At 37.2% G+C, this 17,458-nt stretch overlaps 2 protein-coding genes across 2 annotated transcripts in view; both read right to left on the reverse strand.

The window, feature by feature from the left end:
• Nucleotides 1-17,458, reverse strand: part of LOC116291202 (uncharacterized) — a 28,030-nt gene that overhangs the window by 8,223 nt on the left and 2,349 nt on the right. Inside the window, exons 3-21 of the mRNA XM_089031721.1 lie at nt 16,403-16,478; nt 15,208-15,279; nt 14,422-14,486; nt 13,601-14,007; nt 12,570-12,604; nt 12,289-12,342; nt 12,138-12,212; nt 11,608-11,709; nt 4,424-4,480; nt 3,941-3,994; nt 3,500-3,547; nt 3,354-3,407; nt 3,218-3,268; nt 2,440-2,529; nt 1,937-1,970; nt 1,661-1,691; nt 1,543-1,584; nt 597-758; nt 253-342 (exon numbers count right to left, since the gene is read on the reverse strand). Coding sequence (XP_088887847.1) covers nt 253-342; nt 597-758; nt 1,543-1,584; nt 1,661-1,691; nt 1,937-1,970; nt 2,440-2,529; nt 3,218-3,268; nt 3,354-3,407; nt 3,500-3,547; nt 3,941-3,994; nt 4,424-4,480; nt 11,608-11,709; nt 12,138-12,212; nt 12,289-12,342; nt 12,570-12,604; nt 13,601-14,007; nt 14,422-14,486; nt 15,208-15,279; nt 16,403-16,478 — 1,599 coding nt within the window. The remainder of the gene's footprint in view (nt 1-252; nt 343-596; nt 759-1,542; nt 1,585-1,660; nt 1,692-1,936; nt 1,971-2,439; nt 2,530-3,217; nt 3,269-3,353; nt 3,408-3,499; nt 3,548-3,940; nt 3,995-4,423; nt 4,481-11,607; nt 11,710-12,137; nt 12,213-12,288; nt 12,343-12,569; nt 12,605-13,600; nt 14,008-14,421; nt 14,487-15,207; nt 15,280-16,402; nt 16,479-17,458) is intronic.
• Nucleotides 7,147-11,486, reverse strand: LOC148910413 (uncharacterized). Its single transcript, XM_089031722.1, has 3 exons — nt 9,698-11,486; nt 8,360-8,368; nt 7,147-8,251 (listed from the first exon to the last, which is right to left on the reverse strand). The coding sequence occupies exons 1-3, from the start codon at nt 11,098-11,100 to the stop codon at nt 7,162-7,164; spliced, it is 2,502 nt and encodes an 833-aa protein (XP_088887848.1). The 5' UTR covers nt 11,101-11,486; the 3' UTR covers nt 7,147-7,161.

Genomic DNA, 17,458 nt, shown 5'->3' on the forward strand with positions numbered 1-17,458 from the left:
TTTTAAACAGACCGTGGTCGCCATCTTGGATTGATGAGTCAATGACGCCATCATTCCAAGATGGCGGGCAACAAATTTTAAGGAGATATTATGTTTAGGGCGATAAGTAGCTAATTTAATAAGACTGTGACAAAAGCGGCAAAGAAACAGTGCAGAGTCAATGGTACTTGATTATAAACCAATGACAGACCACCAAATAACAAAACCACGACACAGCAACCCCATACCGCGATTTTTTAACAGAATACTGACCTTTCAACTGTCTCGTGAACCATTCCCCCTTCGCTGGAGCCAGTAGCTTTTCGTGTGACTCGTTCGACGGAACCCTCGTACACATGGATACTGTCACGAAACCAAAATGCAATATTTTAAGTAGGAGAAATCAATAGTCTCTCGTCCCTCCCCTCCTGGCCCCCAGAAAGTAGATTTACGTTGTTCTATCTAGATTTCTATTATCTGAAATGACTCTATGCCTTATCTTTTGAAGAAAAAAAGTAGTTGCTAAATAAAGGTTGGTCGTATGATAGAGGTTCGACTGTATACCATTCTCAATCTGCCGAACGTACGATTTCATTATACCATAAATATTTACTAACCTCGTGATGAATTTGTCTCCCAGTGCGGATGATACTGAATCGCTGTCGCTATCACTCTCGCTGTCGTCATGGTGACGGACACCCGGGACGGGAGAAGCTGTGTTCGACCGAGGGATTTTGTTAGGAGTGACATCGATGACATTGGCCAATGGCAATGAAAGTCTAAAAGATGAAAAAAGATGAAAAAAGATCGCTTAATGGGCCTTTTTCACGCGGCAGCCATGTTGACTGGAAGAATATATTTTCCCACATATAGCCTAAATTAATGCGGGTTAAACAAAGGTTTTTAAGCTGCCGATACACGCTGCAATTTTTTCTTGCTCTGGTAACGCAATTTCACATCTTTGTTGCAGCGAAAAATTGCAACGTCTCAGTACCATATCAAAAAGATAAAAAGCAGTAAAAATCAGTATTAAATCCTGATTGGCTAGTCTGAATAGTATTATTGCATTGCGAGTAAACATGGGTGATAGATGCTGCCATTTTCAGTTTTCGCTATTCTTAGGCGTGCAATTCTGAAAATGTCGCAGAGAAAAGTTCAAACTATTTGATTTTCTGCAACAATTTTTGCGTTGCGACATCGTTGCCGTCAAAGTCGCGAGGTGTGATTCACGCCGAAATTGTGTCTCGCGCTGGCAATGCAACGGAATAATCGAGATTGCATTGCTAGCGCGAGAAACAATTGTAGCGTGTATCGGCGGCTTTATTCTCATGAGAATAAACATGGCTGCCGCGTAAGGCCCATGAGCTGAGTTCAATATTGAAACCCATTTTACTGCTGATACCGAATTTCAAGTGAAGGTTATGTTTGGCTCGAAATTGCAACAAAGACGAAAAAAAGCTGCGCATGACCTGACGGTGCGCGCGCATGATAAGAACGCATTACCGCCACCTTGAGGCCGAGTTTTCGCTAAAAAAGATAACTACTTTTTCATTTTCACCGTACCTTTTTACTTTTTTGTTGATCGAATACATCTGATCTTGTTTCCTAAAAAAAGGTTGGTGAGTTTAGTCAAGATACTTAAACGAACAAAGTGAAGTAGAACTTTCATATGTTGACCTACTTTAATCTTCCCGCAGAACCAAATGTCTTCCCTAAAAGGGATGGAAACAAATTGAATTTTATCAGTAATGGCGGAAAATTAAATTCAAAAATACATTTTAAAATGAAGATAAGCAATAATGCATAGATGAACGGACGGACAGACAGAAGAACGAGTGGAAACAAGTGGAAACGAACGAAAGGACGCACGGACGGATGCACGGACGGACGGACGGACGGACGCACGGATGCGCGGACGGACGCACGGATAGATGAACAAATGAACAACTGAACTTACCAAGAGATGCTTGACTTGCCACATGTATAAGATTCTAAAAGATTGGAAAAATTGACATAATGCATAAATATTTGTAAATTTGAAGGTTGAGCTAATCCTTCTCTGTGTCATTGTAAATTTTCAATATACATTTTTATGTATGCAACTCTTATTCTCTCTTCCATACCAAGCTACTATTGTATTCATGCCCCTCAAAGCGCCCCTCAAAGTTTGCATGCAGTAAAGAATAACAAGCTTTAGTCAAATCCAACTAGCAGTCTATCATCAATGCTGCATTCTGATTGGATGAGCTACTAGTAGGCTATAAGTTAAAGCCTACTAGTAGCGAAAAGTGTTTGCATCTAAATATTTGACCGACTAGTTAGATTTGACTTAAACAATTAGTCCTTTCGCCCTCATCGCCTCATTCCCTGTTCTGGAATTTCTGTCGTTTCTGTTCAGTAAGAGGAAGCCATTTGAAGCCTCAGAGGGGGAGGGGTAAGGAAAAGTCTGTAACATCCTACCAGTTCGTCATTAGGAAAGCTCTTCATGATTTCTATAACTTTCGTTTCGTTTTCTATTTTTCGTATGTGTTCGTTGAGATCAGCGGCACCCTGAAAACATATACATTCTGTTACAAAGGTTGAAGCTTTGGCTCAGTGCATGGTACAGAAATGTTAAGAAGCTCCTTTCTCGCGCCGGCGACGTAAGTGAATTGAAATAACAGTAGACGATTCCCGAGATGCTCGAGCGCTGTCAAAAGTATCGCGTGCCGAGATTCGAAAACAAGGCATTCTTTCGGACAAGCATATTACGCGCGCTATGCAAAACACATACAAAAACTTGGAAAATATATTAATGAAGGGATACGTTAAAGTTTCTTTTAGTTCTGACTTTTTGAAAAATATAGCTCATCTCAGACAAAAATATAGCTCACTTCAGACGAAAATATAGCTCACTTCAGACGAAAATATAGCTCACTTCAGACGAAAATATAGCTCACTTCAGACGAAAATATAGCTCACTTCAGACGAAAATATAGCTCACTTCAGACGAAAATCTTTTCCTCAAGTGTTTTAGCATTCGCCTATAACTCTATGGTTCCCAAAGGTTTCTTAATAAAACTGCCCGAATTGCCCCTATTGAGAATGTTGTTGCGGTTGTCGAGACTACAAGACATACTTTTGCCTTTGCAGCTGTGTGGGCTGATACGCTATGCAATCTTTCTTTGGTGCAGGCAATGTAACAAAAGCATAAAATCGCGTTGCCAGTGGGAGAAAAAGAATTGCATTAATTTAATACCTGCTTGGCTTTGGAGAGTGCTTCAGTGAGGTTATCGTAATCTGGATGATCCTGATAACATAATGCAATAAAGTTAGAAATGTTATCTTCTTCTCAAAAATAACGACACATCATTTGCATCGTTTTTGTTTTTTACCTCCTTTGTCCTCTTGAGAAGTTCTTTAAGTAGCATTTCATATCTTGGTATTCTCTGAAAATAAGACAAAAGGGATGAGCGCATTGACCAATATCTTATAGACCTCCATTTGGATGAAATATTAGGTACAAAGGTTGACATCATACCTGGATTGGCATCAGGAGAAGAGAGTTTAATGTTTGTCCATTGATGACCTGAGGTATAAATTATCAAAATGATTATTATGATTGCCTTAGTTTCCTGTAGTTTTGATTATAATCATCGTCATCATCATCGTCATCATCGTCATCATCATCACCACCATCATCATCATCATCATCATTAATCATCAATCATCATCATCATCATCATCGTCGTCATCGTCATCGTCACCACACCACACCGCACCACCATCATCATCAACAACACCACCACCACCATCATCAACATCACCACCACCACCACCACCACCACCACCATCATCATAATCATCATGGAATATCAAATGTTACAAGGCAAATGAAAAACGGGGGTCCACCAAAATTGAGAAACCTCAATTTGTAATTATAACTATAACAGTAAAGTTTAACTTTCAATCATTTACTAACCTTTGATGTAATGGCTTTAAATTTCTCGTTATTCTTTTCTAGCTTCGTCTTGACCTGTGATTGAAGAAGACATAAAATATCAAGTACGTTGAATGTAGTGGTAGTGTGTGAGACTGAAAAAGTGTCCCCAATTAGTGTGATAGTGCTAGAACGACTAGACACTTAACTTCAATAAATTTACATCAGTTTTTTTATGTCTTTCCTTTTATTAACGATAAATTGCGTCATCACATTGTCAAAGTGGTATGCGGGTCCACTCGGCTACGAAAGTTATAGCCAATAACAGGAAAGACAAATAAAAAATCTATTGTAAATTTGTTTTTTGCAATAACAAAAACGACGATAAAAACTTCTCGTTTTTCAAACGGAAAGAGCGTGCGCTCCTCGCTGACGACAGTTTTTTTGTCTGTCTTCTCTTTGATGCTAAAAAAGATATTTTTTATTTATTTAATTTGATGAATTAGAAGAATAACATGGCCTTACCTCATTCCCTTTATTTCGTGAATTAAAGTAGGGTTCAAAAACTTTTAGGTATGAAAACTGAAAGAAATAAAAACAAAACTCATATATAAGAAAGTACTTATAGACCCCTTGCACTACATCTCTAGCTTTGATCTGAATTGCAAAGGTGCTGCTCAACAAGGCAGAGTCGAAGGTATAAAAAGGCACCAGTGGCAGCTGCAATATAACTCATGTCTGACCATGGAACACAGCTCAGATCGAATAAGGGTTGAATTTTGTGGAGGGAGGGAAACCATTAAGGTAGACTCCCTTAAGGTGTTCGTGAGTCCAGGGTTTGAACCCGGGACCATCTATAGAGGTGAGAGGCAGGAAACTATGCACTACGCCACCCTGGCTTCCCAAATACATTATACATACATACATACATACATACATAAACTTTATTTAACCTCGAATTTCAGAGTAGCTTACAAAGCTAATATCTTCGAGAAAAAAAAAAAAAAAAAGGGAAAAAAAAAAAAAAAAAAGAAAAGGGCTATTGAATAATGATTATAAAACTATTATATAATGGTAATTAATATTTACATATGTACACTATATACACTATTTTGCAGAATCAGTTCAATTTCAATGTTGATGAGTAGTTACTCGAAAGAGTCATACTTTAGTATATTACGACGGAAGTCCAAAAAGTTTGAGGTTCTAAAAGTATCCGGCAGTGCATTCCATAAAGTAGCAGCTAAATAAGAAAAAGAGTGAAGGCCATATGTAGTTGTTTTAGGTTTAGGGAGAGACAGAATGTAGTTACCGCGTAAATTATAGGAAGTAGACCGGAAAGTAAACATCAGTATCAGTATCAGTGTCATTCCGCTATTTCCAACTATAAGTTGATCAGCAGGGACTATATAGTCTACACAGAGCCAAAGTTCTGATGTAGTAGTCCTTTTAGAACTTTTCTGTCTTGTGTAGATTTCTTAGCTTGGTGTTTATCAACATTAAGTAGTTGACTAATTTTGATCCATGGATCTCTAACATATTTAGCAGATGGAATTGCAAACAGCAACTGTTTCGTTAAATTTGAATTTGGTCTTCTACAAACATGTGCAATGTACTTCAAGTAGCGTACGTATATAAAATCACGAAGTGCCAGGGTTCCCACTATTCTCTCCAGGTCTAAGTTCCTATATTTAAAGGCAAACGTTTCTTCTCCATCACTATTCATTTTCCTTTCCCAGCCATTCCGTACCATTCTTCTTAGTAGACCAAACCAACAGGATTCAAGCTTTTTCAGTTCATCTTCATTTGGTAGTTCAGCCTCAGTACAGTAAGTAAGTCTGGATCTGATACAGGATTCCAAGAGTTTTCTGCGTGTATTCATAGATACTTTATGATCTGTAAGGACGTTCTTGAGCTCGTGGAATTTTCCTGTTGCACTTAGTATTCTGTTATCGACAAAACTTTCCTTCTGATCACTATAAAACATATGACCAAGATACTTGAACTCCTTTACATTTTCAATATCATGTCCTGATATATTTAATAAGCTCTTCTTTTCCATAAGCTGCGCATCATGAAATACCTGTGTTTTGGTTTTCTTAAAACTTAACTCAAGCCCATATCTTAAGCATGTTCCATGGATAATTTCCAGTATCTCCTGTAGATCAGTAAGATCCTTTGACAGCACAACAACATCATCAGCATATAAAAGCCATTTAATTATCTCCACACCATTCATTCGTCCAGTACTCCGTTGATGACATGCATTAGCGATTGTATATGTAAATGGTATTCCCCATCCATTTGGAAAGCGTTGGTCAATTTCACGGGCAGCGACCTTGAGTACCCAGTCAAAGAACCAATTGAATACTGGAGGACTTTCCACACCACCTTGTCTGGTCCCTGCTTCAATAGGAAAATCAGTTTTATCTCCACATATTTTCCCGATTGTTCCATCATATAATAACCATAGAATATCAATTAACTTCTCACATCCAGTTCTAACTTTCAGAACTTCATACATGATATGTCTGGGTACCTTGTCAAATGCAGCTGTTAGATCAATATACAGTGCAATTATACCACCTTCAGTGTTCTTTATTATCTGTCGTAGTAGAAAAACTCCATCAGTCGTTGATCTATCCCTTCTGAAGCCAAACTGAGCCTTTGAAATATTTTCCTCATAGCATTCTTTCAGTCGTTCATGTTGTTCTTCTCGACTAAAATTTCCACACGTAGAACAGTCAAGTTCCATCGTAGTAAATGAAGATTCTTGCAGTGTAGAGCGTTTACCAGACGCAACAGACACTGAGTTCGTCATGTTGGGTTTACCCGCAACAGACTCGTTTAGAGAAATAGAAATTAAATTATTTTCATTTGCCTTCCTGTCCCGAGAGTTGTATGCAAATTCATAAGATGGTCGATGATGCATAACGGTTTCGATTCTGTTCTTGCGAATAGAATCTCTCTCCTTGACCCTTTTGCCAGCTCTTTTACCTCTATTTCCATGGTTAAAGTTGAAGATGATATTAGAGTCGCTGTACTGTGGTTGAAAGTTACCATTCCAGAGACCAGGTCGAGCAAAATTGAAGCTTGTAAGGTCTGGCATTCAACAATGACGGCAATTCCAGGACGATTAGGCTTCAAATATGAGTTCTCGTAGATATAAAATGTCGAAAAAAATGTCCTAAGACTAATAAAAGTTCTTAAAATATCTACAAATTGGAAAAATGTGAAAAAAATCCTAAATCTATACTAAAAACTCAAAAATCTTGTAGAGCTATTGAAAAAAGCATGCGACCGTGAAGGCGCTTACATACTAATCGTACTAATGTACTTCTAAACATACTGTTTAGATATCCTGGGTAGTGAGAAAAAAATAGACTTTTGTACAATATGATTAAGAAATTCTGAAGGCGTCTAACTTGTAGAGATTTTAGGTTGACCTTCTCAAGTAATAAATCATATGAAGAATCATAATCTTGTAAAAGGAACCTTAATATTCGCTTGTTTAAAGCTTCCATTTTGCTGGCATTGCGCGCACCGCAAAAATGCCACACCGACGAGCAGTAATGAAAATGCGGCAAAATGAAAGCCTTATACAGCTTTATTAGAGTGTCCCTTGAGATACGTTTTCTAAATCTTAACATAACATTAAACTGATTGTTGATCTTTTTGCAAATGGTGGAGATGTGATTGTCAAAGGAGAGCTTATTGTCTATATTCATTCCAAAAATGTCCAGAGAATCTTTCACAGGGAATGAGAATTTGTGGTCAGTTTTTCCCAAAATCAGCGCTTGGTGCTTGGTTTCGTTAACTTTCATTGCGTTCACCTTATACCATGTGTTTGCTTTAGCTACTTCACTACATAAACAGTGTTCAAGTTCTGCTGGATCAGTGCCTGAACAGTATACTTGATGATCGTCCGCATATGCATTTAACTTGGCTTCTGTGACGTGGAAAAACAAATCGTTTATGAATATGTTGAATAGCATTGGTCCTAAGACGCTACCCTGAGGAACTCCACGGCCAACGCCCTCCCAGCTAGAGAAAGTGTCTCCTATCTTCACCCTCTGCTGTCTCCCAGTGAGATAGTCTTTCAGAAGCGCACAACTTCTCTCACCAACACCATACGCTTTTAGTTTAGTCAACAATAAATCATGCTGGATAACGTCAAACGCTTTAGATAGGTCCATCGACATCACCGCAACTAGCTCCCCCTTATCGCGCATTGCCCTCCAATCTTCTGTCAAGCGTAACAAAGCTGTTTCGCAGCTATATAGCTTTCTATAAGAGCTTATTAGGTCAGACAAGATCGCGCGATAAAAGTCCTGCATCTGTACCGCCAACAGCCTTTCATACAATCAGGATGCTTTGCGGCCAACCTGATTATTGGAATCAGAAAGCAGGAATCGTACAAGTGTTATTTTAGATTCCTGTTTCAGAAATCAGAAAACTTACTTTTCGGCACTGCCTAGGTATATTGCATAGGCGAAAATACAAGTTTGAATGAGAGAATGCAGGATTTTGGATTTCCGTTTCCCGAATCAGAAATCGCATTTCTGTTTTCTGAATCACGAATCAGAAATCACAATCTTGCTGACATACGACAAGACACCACGTGTAGGGGAGGGGTGACCACTCGAAAATGCTCTTACTTCCGGTATCATTCACCTGCGCTCTATCACCCCACCCCTAGTCCAATAGTTGTAGCTGTTGTTGATCTTCCGCTTAGACAAACATTGAACGATCTGCCGCTATCCATAACGAACACTCCATCCACTAAATCTTTTAAAGGAAAACTTAAGACATTCCTATTTGACGCATAAATAACTATATTAATAGTTAATTAAAAATTATATTTTGATAGCTGCTGCTGCTGCTGCTGCTGCTGCTTCTTCTTCTTCTTCTGCTGCTGCTTCTTCTTCTTCTTCTTCTTCTTCTTCTTCTTCTTCTTCTTCTTCTTCTTCTTCTTCTTCTTCTTCTTCTTCTTCTTCTTCTTCTTCTTCTTCTTCTTCTTCTTCTTCTTCTTCTTCTTCTTCTTCTTCTTCTTATTGCAGTGTATATATACATATTTATTCATTTATTCACTATTTATTGATTTATTCTATATTGTAAGAGCATTGAGATATTATGTAATGCGCTAGAATAAAATTATTATTATTATCAAATTATTGAACCGTGATCCCCTGGGTAGTATATTACTTTAAAATTGTGCCAAACTGATAAATTCAAACTTAGCTAAAAAGATCTCAGTTGTTCTGTCAGTGATTACGACAAAAAATGAGCTTAATAGATCCCCTCAATGTCCAAGACAAATTAGAAAGATTCTCGATGCTGGAGGATTCTTACGGGACGTGGAAAGGTATTTTAAAGAGAGTTATCCTAACAAAAAGTATAACTTTTTCACGTGGTTGGTAATCTTAACGGAAGATCAACAACAGCTACAACTATTGGACTAGGGGTGGGGTGATAGAGCGCAGATATTGATACCGGAAGTAAGAGCATTTTCGAGTGGTCACCCCTCCCCTACACGTGGTGTTTTGTCGTATGTCAGCAAGATTGTGATTTCTGATTCGTGATTCAGAAAACAGAAATGCGATTTCTGATTCGGGAAACGGAAATCCAAAATCCTGCATTCTCTCCTTCAAACTTGTATTTTCGCCTATGCAATATACCTAGGCAGTGCCGAAAAGTAAGTTTTCTGATTTCTGAAACAGGAATCTAAAATAACTCTTGTACAATTCCTGCTTTCTGATTCCAATAATCAGGTTGGCCGCAAAGCATCCTGATTCATACACATTATTGAGCACAACAAGGACTGTGACGGGTCTGTAGTTGACCTTCATAAACTCGTCGTCCTTTTTATACAATGGTGTCACCTGTCCTTTCTTCCAACCACTCGGATAAACACCTTGGTCAATCGACGAATTCAAAATGCTTGCAATAGGTTTAGCTATCACAGCCGCCGAATCCTTTACAAGTCTAGGTGTCATCATGTCATAGCCACACGATTTACGACAATTGATCTCTAATAGCAGCTTCTCGACTTGCACTTGATTTGTGCGCTGGAATTCAAAACTCGTGTTGCTATTATGTTGTTGGATCGCTATAATGCTTGGATGGTTGACAAAATTCTTTCCGTACTCCTCTTCAGTCACCGCCCCCACGCTCTCTGTGATCTTAATAAAATGTTCATTTAAAAGTTCAGCAATTTCACGCTTTTCACTTATGACTTTGTTGTTCTCCTCTAGGATTATGTCATTTGCTTGTTTCGCTTCAGTGCATAGGAAAGGCCGATACGTATTCCAGAACTCCCTTGGGTTTTCCGGTTCCGTAGATTTTTTCGCAAAATGTTCTTTAATAGCCTTCCGTCTTAACGATGTGCATTTATTTCGCTGAATTTTGTATTGATCGCAATTCGCGTCTGTGCGGTCCTTGCTGAACTTTTTCCAGAGCTTGTTTCTATGCCTTATAGCCTTGCGCCACTGCTCTGTCATGTAAGGAACCTGGTTTCCCCTGATAACTGTTTGTTTAAGAGGTGCGTGCTCATCTAAAATACCAGTGTAAAGTTGTTCAAAGGCGTAAAGTTTATCATCCGCATAGTCAAAAACATCTACTATAGAAAATGGTACCGTTTGCAAATGTTTCATAAATTTTTCTTGATTAAAGTTCTTGAGACTTCGAAAACATATTTTTCGAGAGCGCGATCTTGGAGCCGTTGCCCGTAAAATGGTGTATACTAAAGAATGATCGCTTATTTGCGTATCAACTACATCTGATGTCAGAGCCTTTTTCTTGGAATTTGTCAAGATCAAATCTAGCAGTGTTTCGGATGTGTGTGTCTTACGAGTTGCCTTTGTGATTAGACAGTCAAGATCAAAAATATCCATTAGATCCAGAAGACAACGTCCTTCTCGAGGGGGTTTGTCGGGATCTAAGAGGTCCGCATTGAAATCCCCGGCGTAAAATACAGTATCGCTTAGTGCAGAAACAGCTTCAAAGAGAAGTGTAAGCTCCTCCGTCCATTGTGTTTTGGGAAACGAAGGAGGTCTATGAATGCCAACGACAACAAGCCAAGTTTTGCCCAGTTTAATCTTGAGTACAATTGATTCGGTTCTAAACCGAGACCAACGTTCCGGAGATAGACCACTGAGTTGCTGGACCCTCACAAAGTAGATATCACTTCTCACGTAAATCATGAGTCCTCCTCCGCCGGCCTTTCTATCGTTTCGACACAAACGATAACCGTCGATTTGAAACTGACTATCAGGAAAACTCTCATCACATACCCTTACTCTTATACATACCCCCGGGGGAGGGGGGTGGGGGTACTCCACCAGGATTTGGGTAGGGGTGTTCCGCTGGGATTCTGAAAGGTTTACCCTGTTTATGATAAAAAAACTCAAACTTGTAGACCCTGTTTATAACAAAAAGATATAACTTATTGCACTGAGTTCCTGTTTCAATTATCATGTCATCTCGCGTATTGTTTTTTTGACGACCATAATAACCAGTTTCAGTCAATACGAAAGTAGAATCCCTGAATATGACAGGAAACTCAGGAAGAACTTGGAACTTGAGTGAATTTGCATGCCCCGTTTATGACAAGAAGCTCGAAAAACCATACCCTGTTCAGCGGATCATCCCCGTATAGTCCATATATAGGAGTACCCCCCCCCCCCCTGGGCCAAATACATTATACATACCATTTCTAATAAGACATCACCAATCTCAGTTGTTTCAGCATCCCATTTTGCCAGTCGCTGTTGAAGTTTACTGACCATTTCTTTGCTTATATATGCAAGTGACTGAATGTCGTTGATGAAAAAAACGTTTTTAACTTTTTCTAGTGATTTAATTCACTGGAGAAAGTACGTAGTTTAGGGCAGCTACCAAAGTAGGGTAGTATATTGTTTGGTGGATAATGAGCATGTAAATGTGGGTTGGTGCGTGGGTAGGTAGGTGGTAGGTGGGTGGGTGGGTGGGTGGATGGGCAGGTAGGTAGGTGGGTAGGTAGGTGGTAGGTGGGAGTGGGTGGATGGGTGGTTGGGTGGGTGGATGGATAGATGGGTGGGTAGGTCGGTAGGTAGGTCGATGGGCAGGTGGTGGGTGGACCAGTGGGTGGAGCTGAGTGGGTGGGTAGGTAGGTAGGGTAAGTAAGTAAGTAGGTAGGTAATTAAGATAGCTAGATAATGAGAGAGATATAATAAGGTATCTTATATTGAAATCTCTTTACCTCTACGTTGGAAAATATTTTTTGGATGTCTTCTTTTGATACTATATTAAGATCTTCTAGTGGTTTTAAATAATTCTAGAATCAAAACAAAATCTAAAATTAAAATGTAAAAAAGGAACAACAAAGCCCTATAAAAGTGTGTTTGACTTACTGATATAAGAACATTGAGCCCACTAAAGTATGAAATCTCGGATGTTAAAATTTCCTGCAAAAGAAGACAAAATGATGATATTTATTTCCAAGTTAGATACCATAGTAGGACATGAATGGGTTCTACAGTGGTGGTCATATTGTTGGTACTAGACTGCCCTAAGGTGATTGGTAAGTTAATGGTAAGATATTGACTATCTGGGTGATTAATAGATGCATCAGAAGAGCTATTGACTTGCGTACAATTTTCATTGCAGGTCTGATCATTTGACGTTTTCTTACCTCAGCAGCTCTAGTTCTCTTTCTTTCATTGCTGTCTATAATACAAGGAATTATAATTGATGTCATACCACTTAAAACCATCAAAGAAACAAAAAATAGAGGTCCCTTGATAAATGCATTAATTATTAATATATAGGGCAGGGGTAGATCCAGGAATTTTAGCTTTTACTAGGAAGCTTTTATCAGGAATTTGAGAAAAAAGTGGGTGACTGTTACTAACGATATACTGACAAATTTGAGCAAAAAAGGGGTGACTAGTCACCTATATTACCACCCCTTTACCACCCCTTTAGCACCCCTGGATCAACCCTGAGGGTCCAGTTGTACGAAGGATGATTAGTACTATCTAATGGATATATCCTTATCAATTGGATAAGTCGATGGTCTTATCCAATAAATGTATCCACTGGATAAGAATTTTAAAATCCATTGGATAGCACTATTCACCTTCTGTACAACTGGGCCCTCTACTGTAATAACACAACAAGCTACTTTGGTATTAAATTATTTTGGAAATACTAGCATTGATGTTAAAGTTGATAGCATTGAGATTGACATATATGCCCTAAAGGGTATTGGTGTACTTTATGACCAGCTGACATGTGTCAATCAAAACACTCAACAAACTGTTAGTACATCATCAGTCATCCATCAATGAAGTATTGTTGAAATGTTTAGGGGAATATTTTCTATAAGCATAACCTCAAATATATCCTATTCATCTTATTCATGTATATTAATAATACTTTACTACTACTTTTATAAACATGTGAACTCTGTAGATGCACCCTGAAATTTGTTTTTTTGCTGCCGCCAGTAAAAAATATGAAAGGTACCGACTGATTAGATTTGATTGACAGCAGTGGAAAACCAAATTTTGGCTTGCAACTCGCAGCTAGCGAGTTTGCCTGTTCATGAAAATAGCATTAATGTAGTGGCAACCGATGAGTGGCCAAAACGGGCCATTTAAAGTATGCCATCCATCAACTTAACCCCTGACCGTCAAAACCCCTCAGTCTACCCTTCCTTACCTTCAGGATATTTCGACATCTCACTATCTTGTAACATCTTAAGCCCCATGAGTGAAGATGACGATATGGTTGCACTACCTCTGTGAACATTTGGTGTAAAGCCATGGCCCATCTCATGGTCAAATTGACCTTTACCGATGTGTTTATCATTAATATTGTTATCATATGGTTCATCATTATTGTAATTTATGTCCATTTCTTGGGATTTTCTTAATTGTCTTATCTTTTTCGGCAGTTCTGGTGCTTCATCAGAGTCAGGGTATTTGTTCTCATCAAAATCAGTGTATTGCTGTTTTGTCGTATTTTCCTGTGGCTCCTCCTCAATGTCAATCAAGATGCCAGTCTTGATGGAGCTTGCTTTTGGTGGCAGAGGAGGACCTTCTATATCAAATGAAAATGCTGGCTGCCTGAAATACAAAATAAAACGTGTGTACCACTCATAAGAGAAGAAACAGTCATTTGTTGCTTTAATTTTTCCAGTAATACTTTATGGGTCCGTCAGTGCCATAAACACAAGATATCCAATCAGACGTGGGTAATTGGGGGAGGGAGCCTTATAAGTTGAAAGATATTTGTAAAGTAGACTTGTGGGCTTATAACTGGGAGGGCTATCACGATTATAACTGAGAGGGCTTATATAACCAATACAGTAGGTCTTATAACCAGGCCCATAAAATGTGACTGTAATACATTTTATATTGGCATGTAATGCATGACATAAAAAAGCAGCAGCCAAAGTAACTAACACTTCCATTTAAAAATGCTTGAATGGCAGAGTTCTAGATATATTTTTTTCTTTATAATTTTTTTTTTTCTTTTACCTTTCAGAGAATAAAGTTGGAGATTCGAACTCTGAGGCAACAAAATTGGCAGGAAAACACCCAACCTGTAATGAAGATCATAATAATATCACCTGTTAATTACAGTCTAGTGAGGTTACAATAGACAAATAAGTTAAGAAGTGAATAGGTACATGGATGGAGAGTTGCGCAGAAGGATGGATGAGTAATAGATGGATGGGTTGTTAGATGGATGGATAGATATGGATGGATGAATGAATTGATGGGTGAAAGAATGTATGGATGCCATATACAAAGTTAAGAAGTGAATAGGTACATGGATGGAGAGTTGCGCAGAAGGATGGATGAGTAATAGATGGATGGGTTGTTAGATGGATGGATAGATATGGATGGATGAATGAATTGATGGGTGGAAGAATGTATGGATGCAATATACAAAGTTAAGAAGTGAATAGGTACATGGATGGAGAGTTGCGCAGAAGGATGGATGAGTAATAGATGGATGGGTTGTTAGATGGATGGATAGATATGGATGTATGAATGGATGGATGGATGCAATAGACAAAGTTAAGCAAGTGTGGATAAAGAGTTGCGCAGAAGGATAGATGAGTAATGGATGGATGGGTTGAGAGATGGATGGATAGATATGGATGGATGGATGGATGAATGAATGAATGGGTGGGTGGAAGGATAGATGGATGGATTGTTGGATGGGTGAATCAATGGATAGATGTTAGATGGATGATTGCATAAATGGACAACAGACAGACAGACAAACAAACAAATAGGAATATTTACATACTGTACCTCATATCCTCTACATCTCACGCCTCTCAACCATCCATCTTTATATCTCTTAACCACCAGTACAATATCACCCTAAAAAAAATTAAAGAAAAACCATTTAAAAATTATTTTCTATATATGTACAATACTATCGAACGTTTCAGATTTACATCTGAATTTATGAATTTAAAACTAGAATATCATTGACACTTTTCCTGATTATGATCATTGTTTACAGCAGGCAGCAACTCATGATAACAACAAATCCAGCATAGAAAGAAAGGAAACATATCAAAGATATCAAAGTATTATTATTACCACAAGGATTATTAAAACATGAGAAATATTTTTAGCATAACACGGTGAAATTTTGTACACTACAGCTTCCCTTGATAATATTGCAACAATGTTCACTGTTTTTTCTTTAATTGATTCATATTTTTTACATTATAAGATTAAAGGTTAAATAATTCTTTGATCAAACAAAAAAACAAAGTATATTGATGTATAAAATGTGTCTTAATGATCTGTAAATGAAATAAATAAATTGCCATTAAAGTCAGGAAATATATTAAGTGGGTCACACTATGCTAGACACAGGTATTAATGTTTTTTCAAGTCATGCAGCATTAGAATTTATTATAATATTACTGACAAATAAAATGGTTTATGCAACAAGAAAGTGAGAACTCAGTTTGGCAGCCAATCTTTTCGTGGCTATTTCATTTTAGGAGTTTCAGCTTCTTGATTGTGATGATACTGGGTATACATGTCCATGAAATCACAAAATGAACTGTTATTGCTCAAACATAAGCCATTGGACTTTCTGAAGATATTTACTAAGTAAGAAATGAAGAAAATGAAACTTTACAATATACAATTGATTCAATGTTAAGTTTATCTCTATCAGTTATTTTGCAAATTATAAATTTTGAATTCAGAGCTTTTTGGGTATATGTCCATGAAATCACAAATATGAACTGTTATTGCTCAAATATAAGCCTGTTGGACTTTCTGAAGATATTTACTAAGTAAGAAATGAAGAAAATGAAACTTTACAATTTTCAATATTCAATTCATTCAATGTCAAGTTTATCTCTATCGGTTATTTTGAAAATTATAAATTTTGAATTCAGAGCTTTAGCTGGATCTAAGGGAGAAATGTTTTTATCAGATATGACATGGTTTAGGATTCATTAAATTGTTATTTACTAACCTTGTTCAAATCAATCTCATCTACTTTCGTTGCCCTGAAGTCATGTATTACCACATATCTGGAAGGGCTTCTAAGCCTGCAAGACCAAACATACAGCAGACCGGATACTATTTATTACTAACAATATCCATGTAATTATCATAAACAAAAGAGCCCTACGTTACAAGTGACCCCAGACAATAACTCTGGTTATTTCACTTTCAGAATATCAAACCATCGGCAGCAAGGAAAATAGTTCCGGGAAATTGTGAACAGCAAATTAAAATGCTTCTAACATAAGTAGATCATCACTGATAACAAGATGGAATATCTCAAGCTAATGGAATTGAGAAATTAAAGATCAAATCAGATGTATATGCAAACAGATTACTGCTGAGTTATGGAAATTAGATGCCATGTGGTTTAATTATGAGTCAGTTATAATATTCTTTTTTCAGGAAGCGGCATTCATTATTAATAAGTGACTCAACATTCCATCAAAACCACATCCTCACATGTGTTTAATTAGAAAGTAATTGAATCATACCAATCTAAATGATTTTTTTTGGAAATAAAAATGTTTTTACACAACATTGTAAATAGATTATCTTATAGATAAAGACAAATTCATTTAAATTCATAAATTACAAAACAAAAATGGGGAATTTCTTGGTGAGAAAATATAATTAATTCATAATCATTAAATAGGAAGAAAACTAATTTAAAAAATTGAAGTTAAAAAAAATTTATTTTGGATGAAAACAAAATTACAACAAATGAACAATTGATATATTCAGATAACACGATTGTTTATACCACAAAATTTGGGCTAAAAATAATCGTAGTTCATTTTAAAAAAGCTTGTTTATCTTGCTTGGTTAATCTAAAAATCAGTTAGGAATAATTTTTTTATTCATTTCTATACTATTTTCTGACAATATCGTAGTAGTAAATAATCATGAGTTACATTTACTTATAATTTAGAGGCAAAGAAAATAAAAGGAGTTTTTCATGAAAATGTACATGCAAATCCGAAATTGAACTATATTCACTAGTTAATGCTTCATCAAAAAATTT

This window comes from Actinia tenebrosa, unplaced genomic scaffold, assembly GCF_029948245.1.
Source record: "Actinia tenebrosa isolate PJP-AT-01 unplaced genomic scaffold, QUT_ActTen_1.0 PGA_scaffold17__23_contigs__length_9995812, whole genome shotgun sequence".
Lineage (NCBI taxonomy): Eukaryota > Metazoa > Cnidaria > Anthozoa > Actiniaria > Actiniidae > Actinia > Actinia tenebrosa.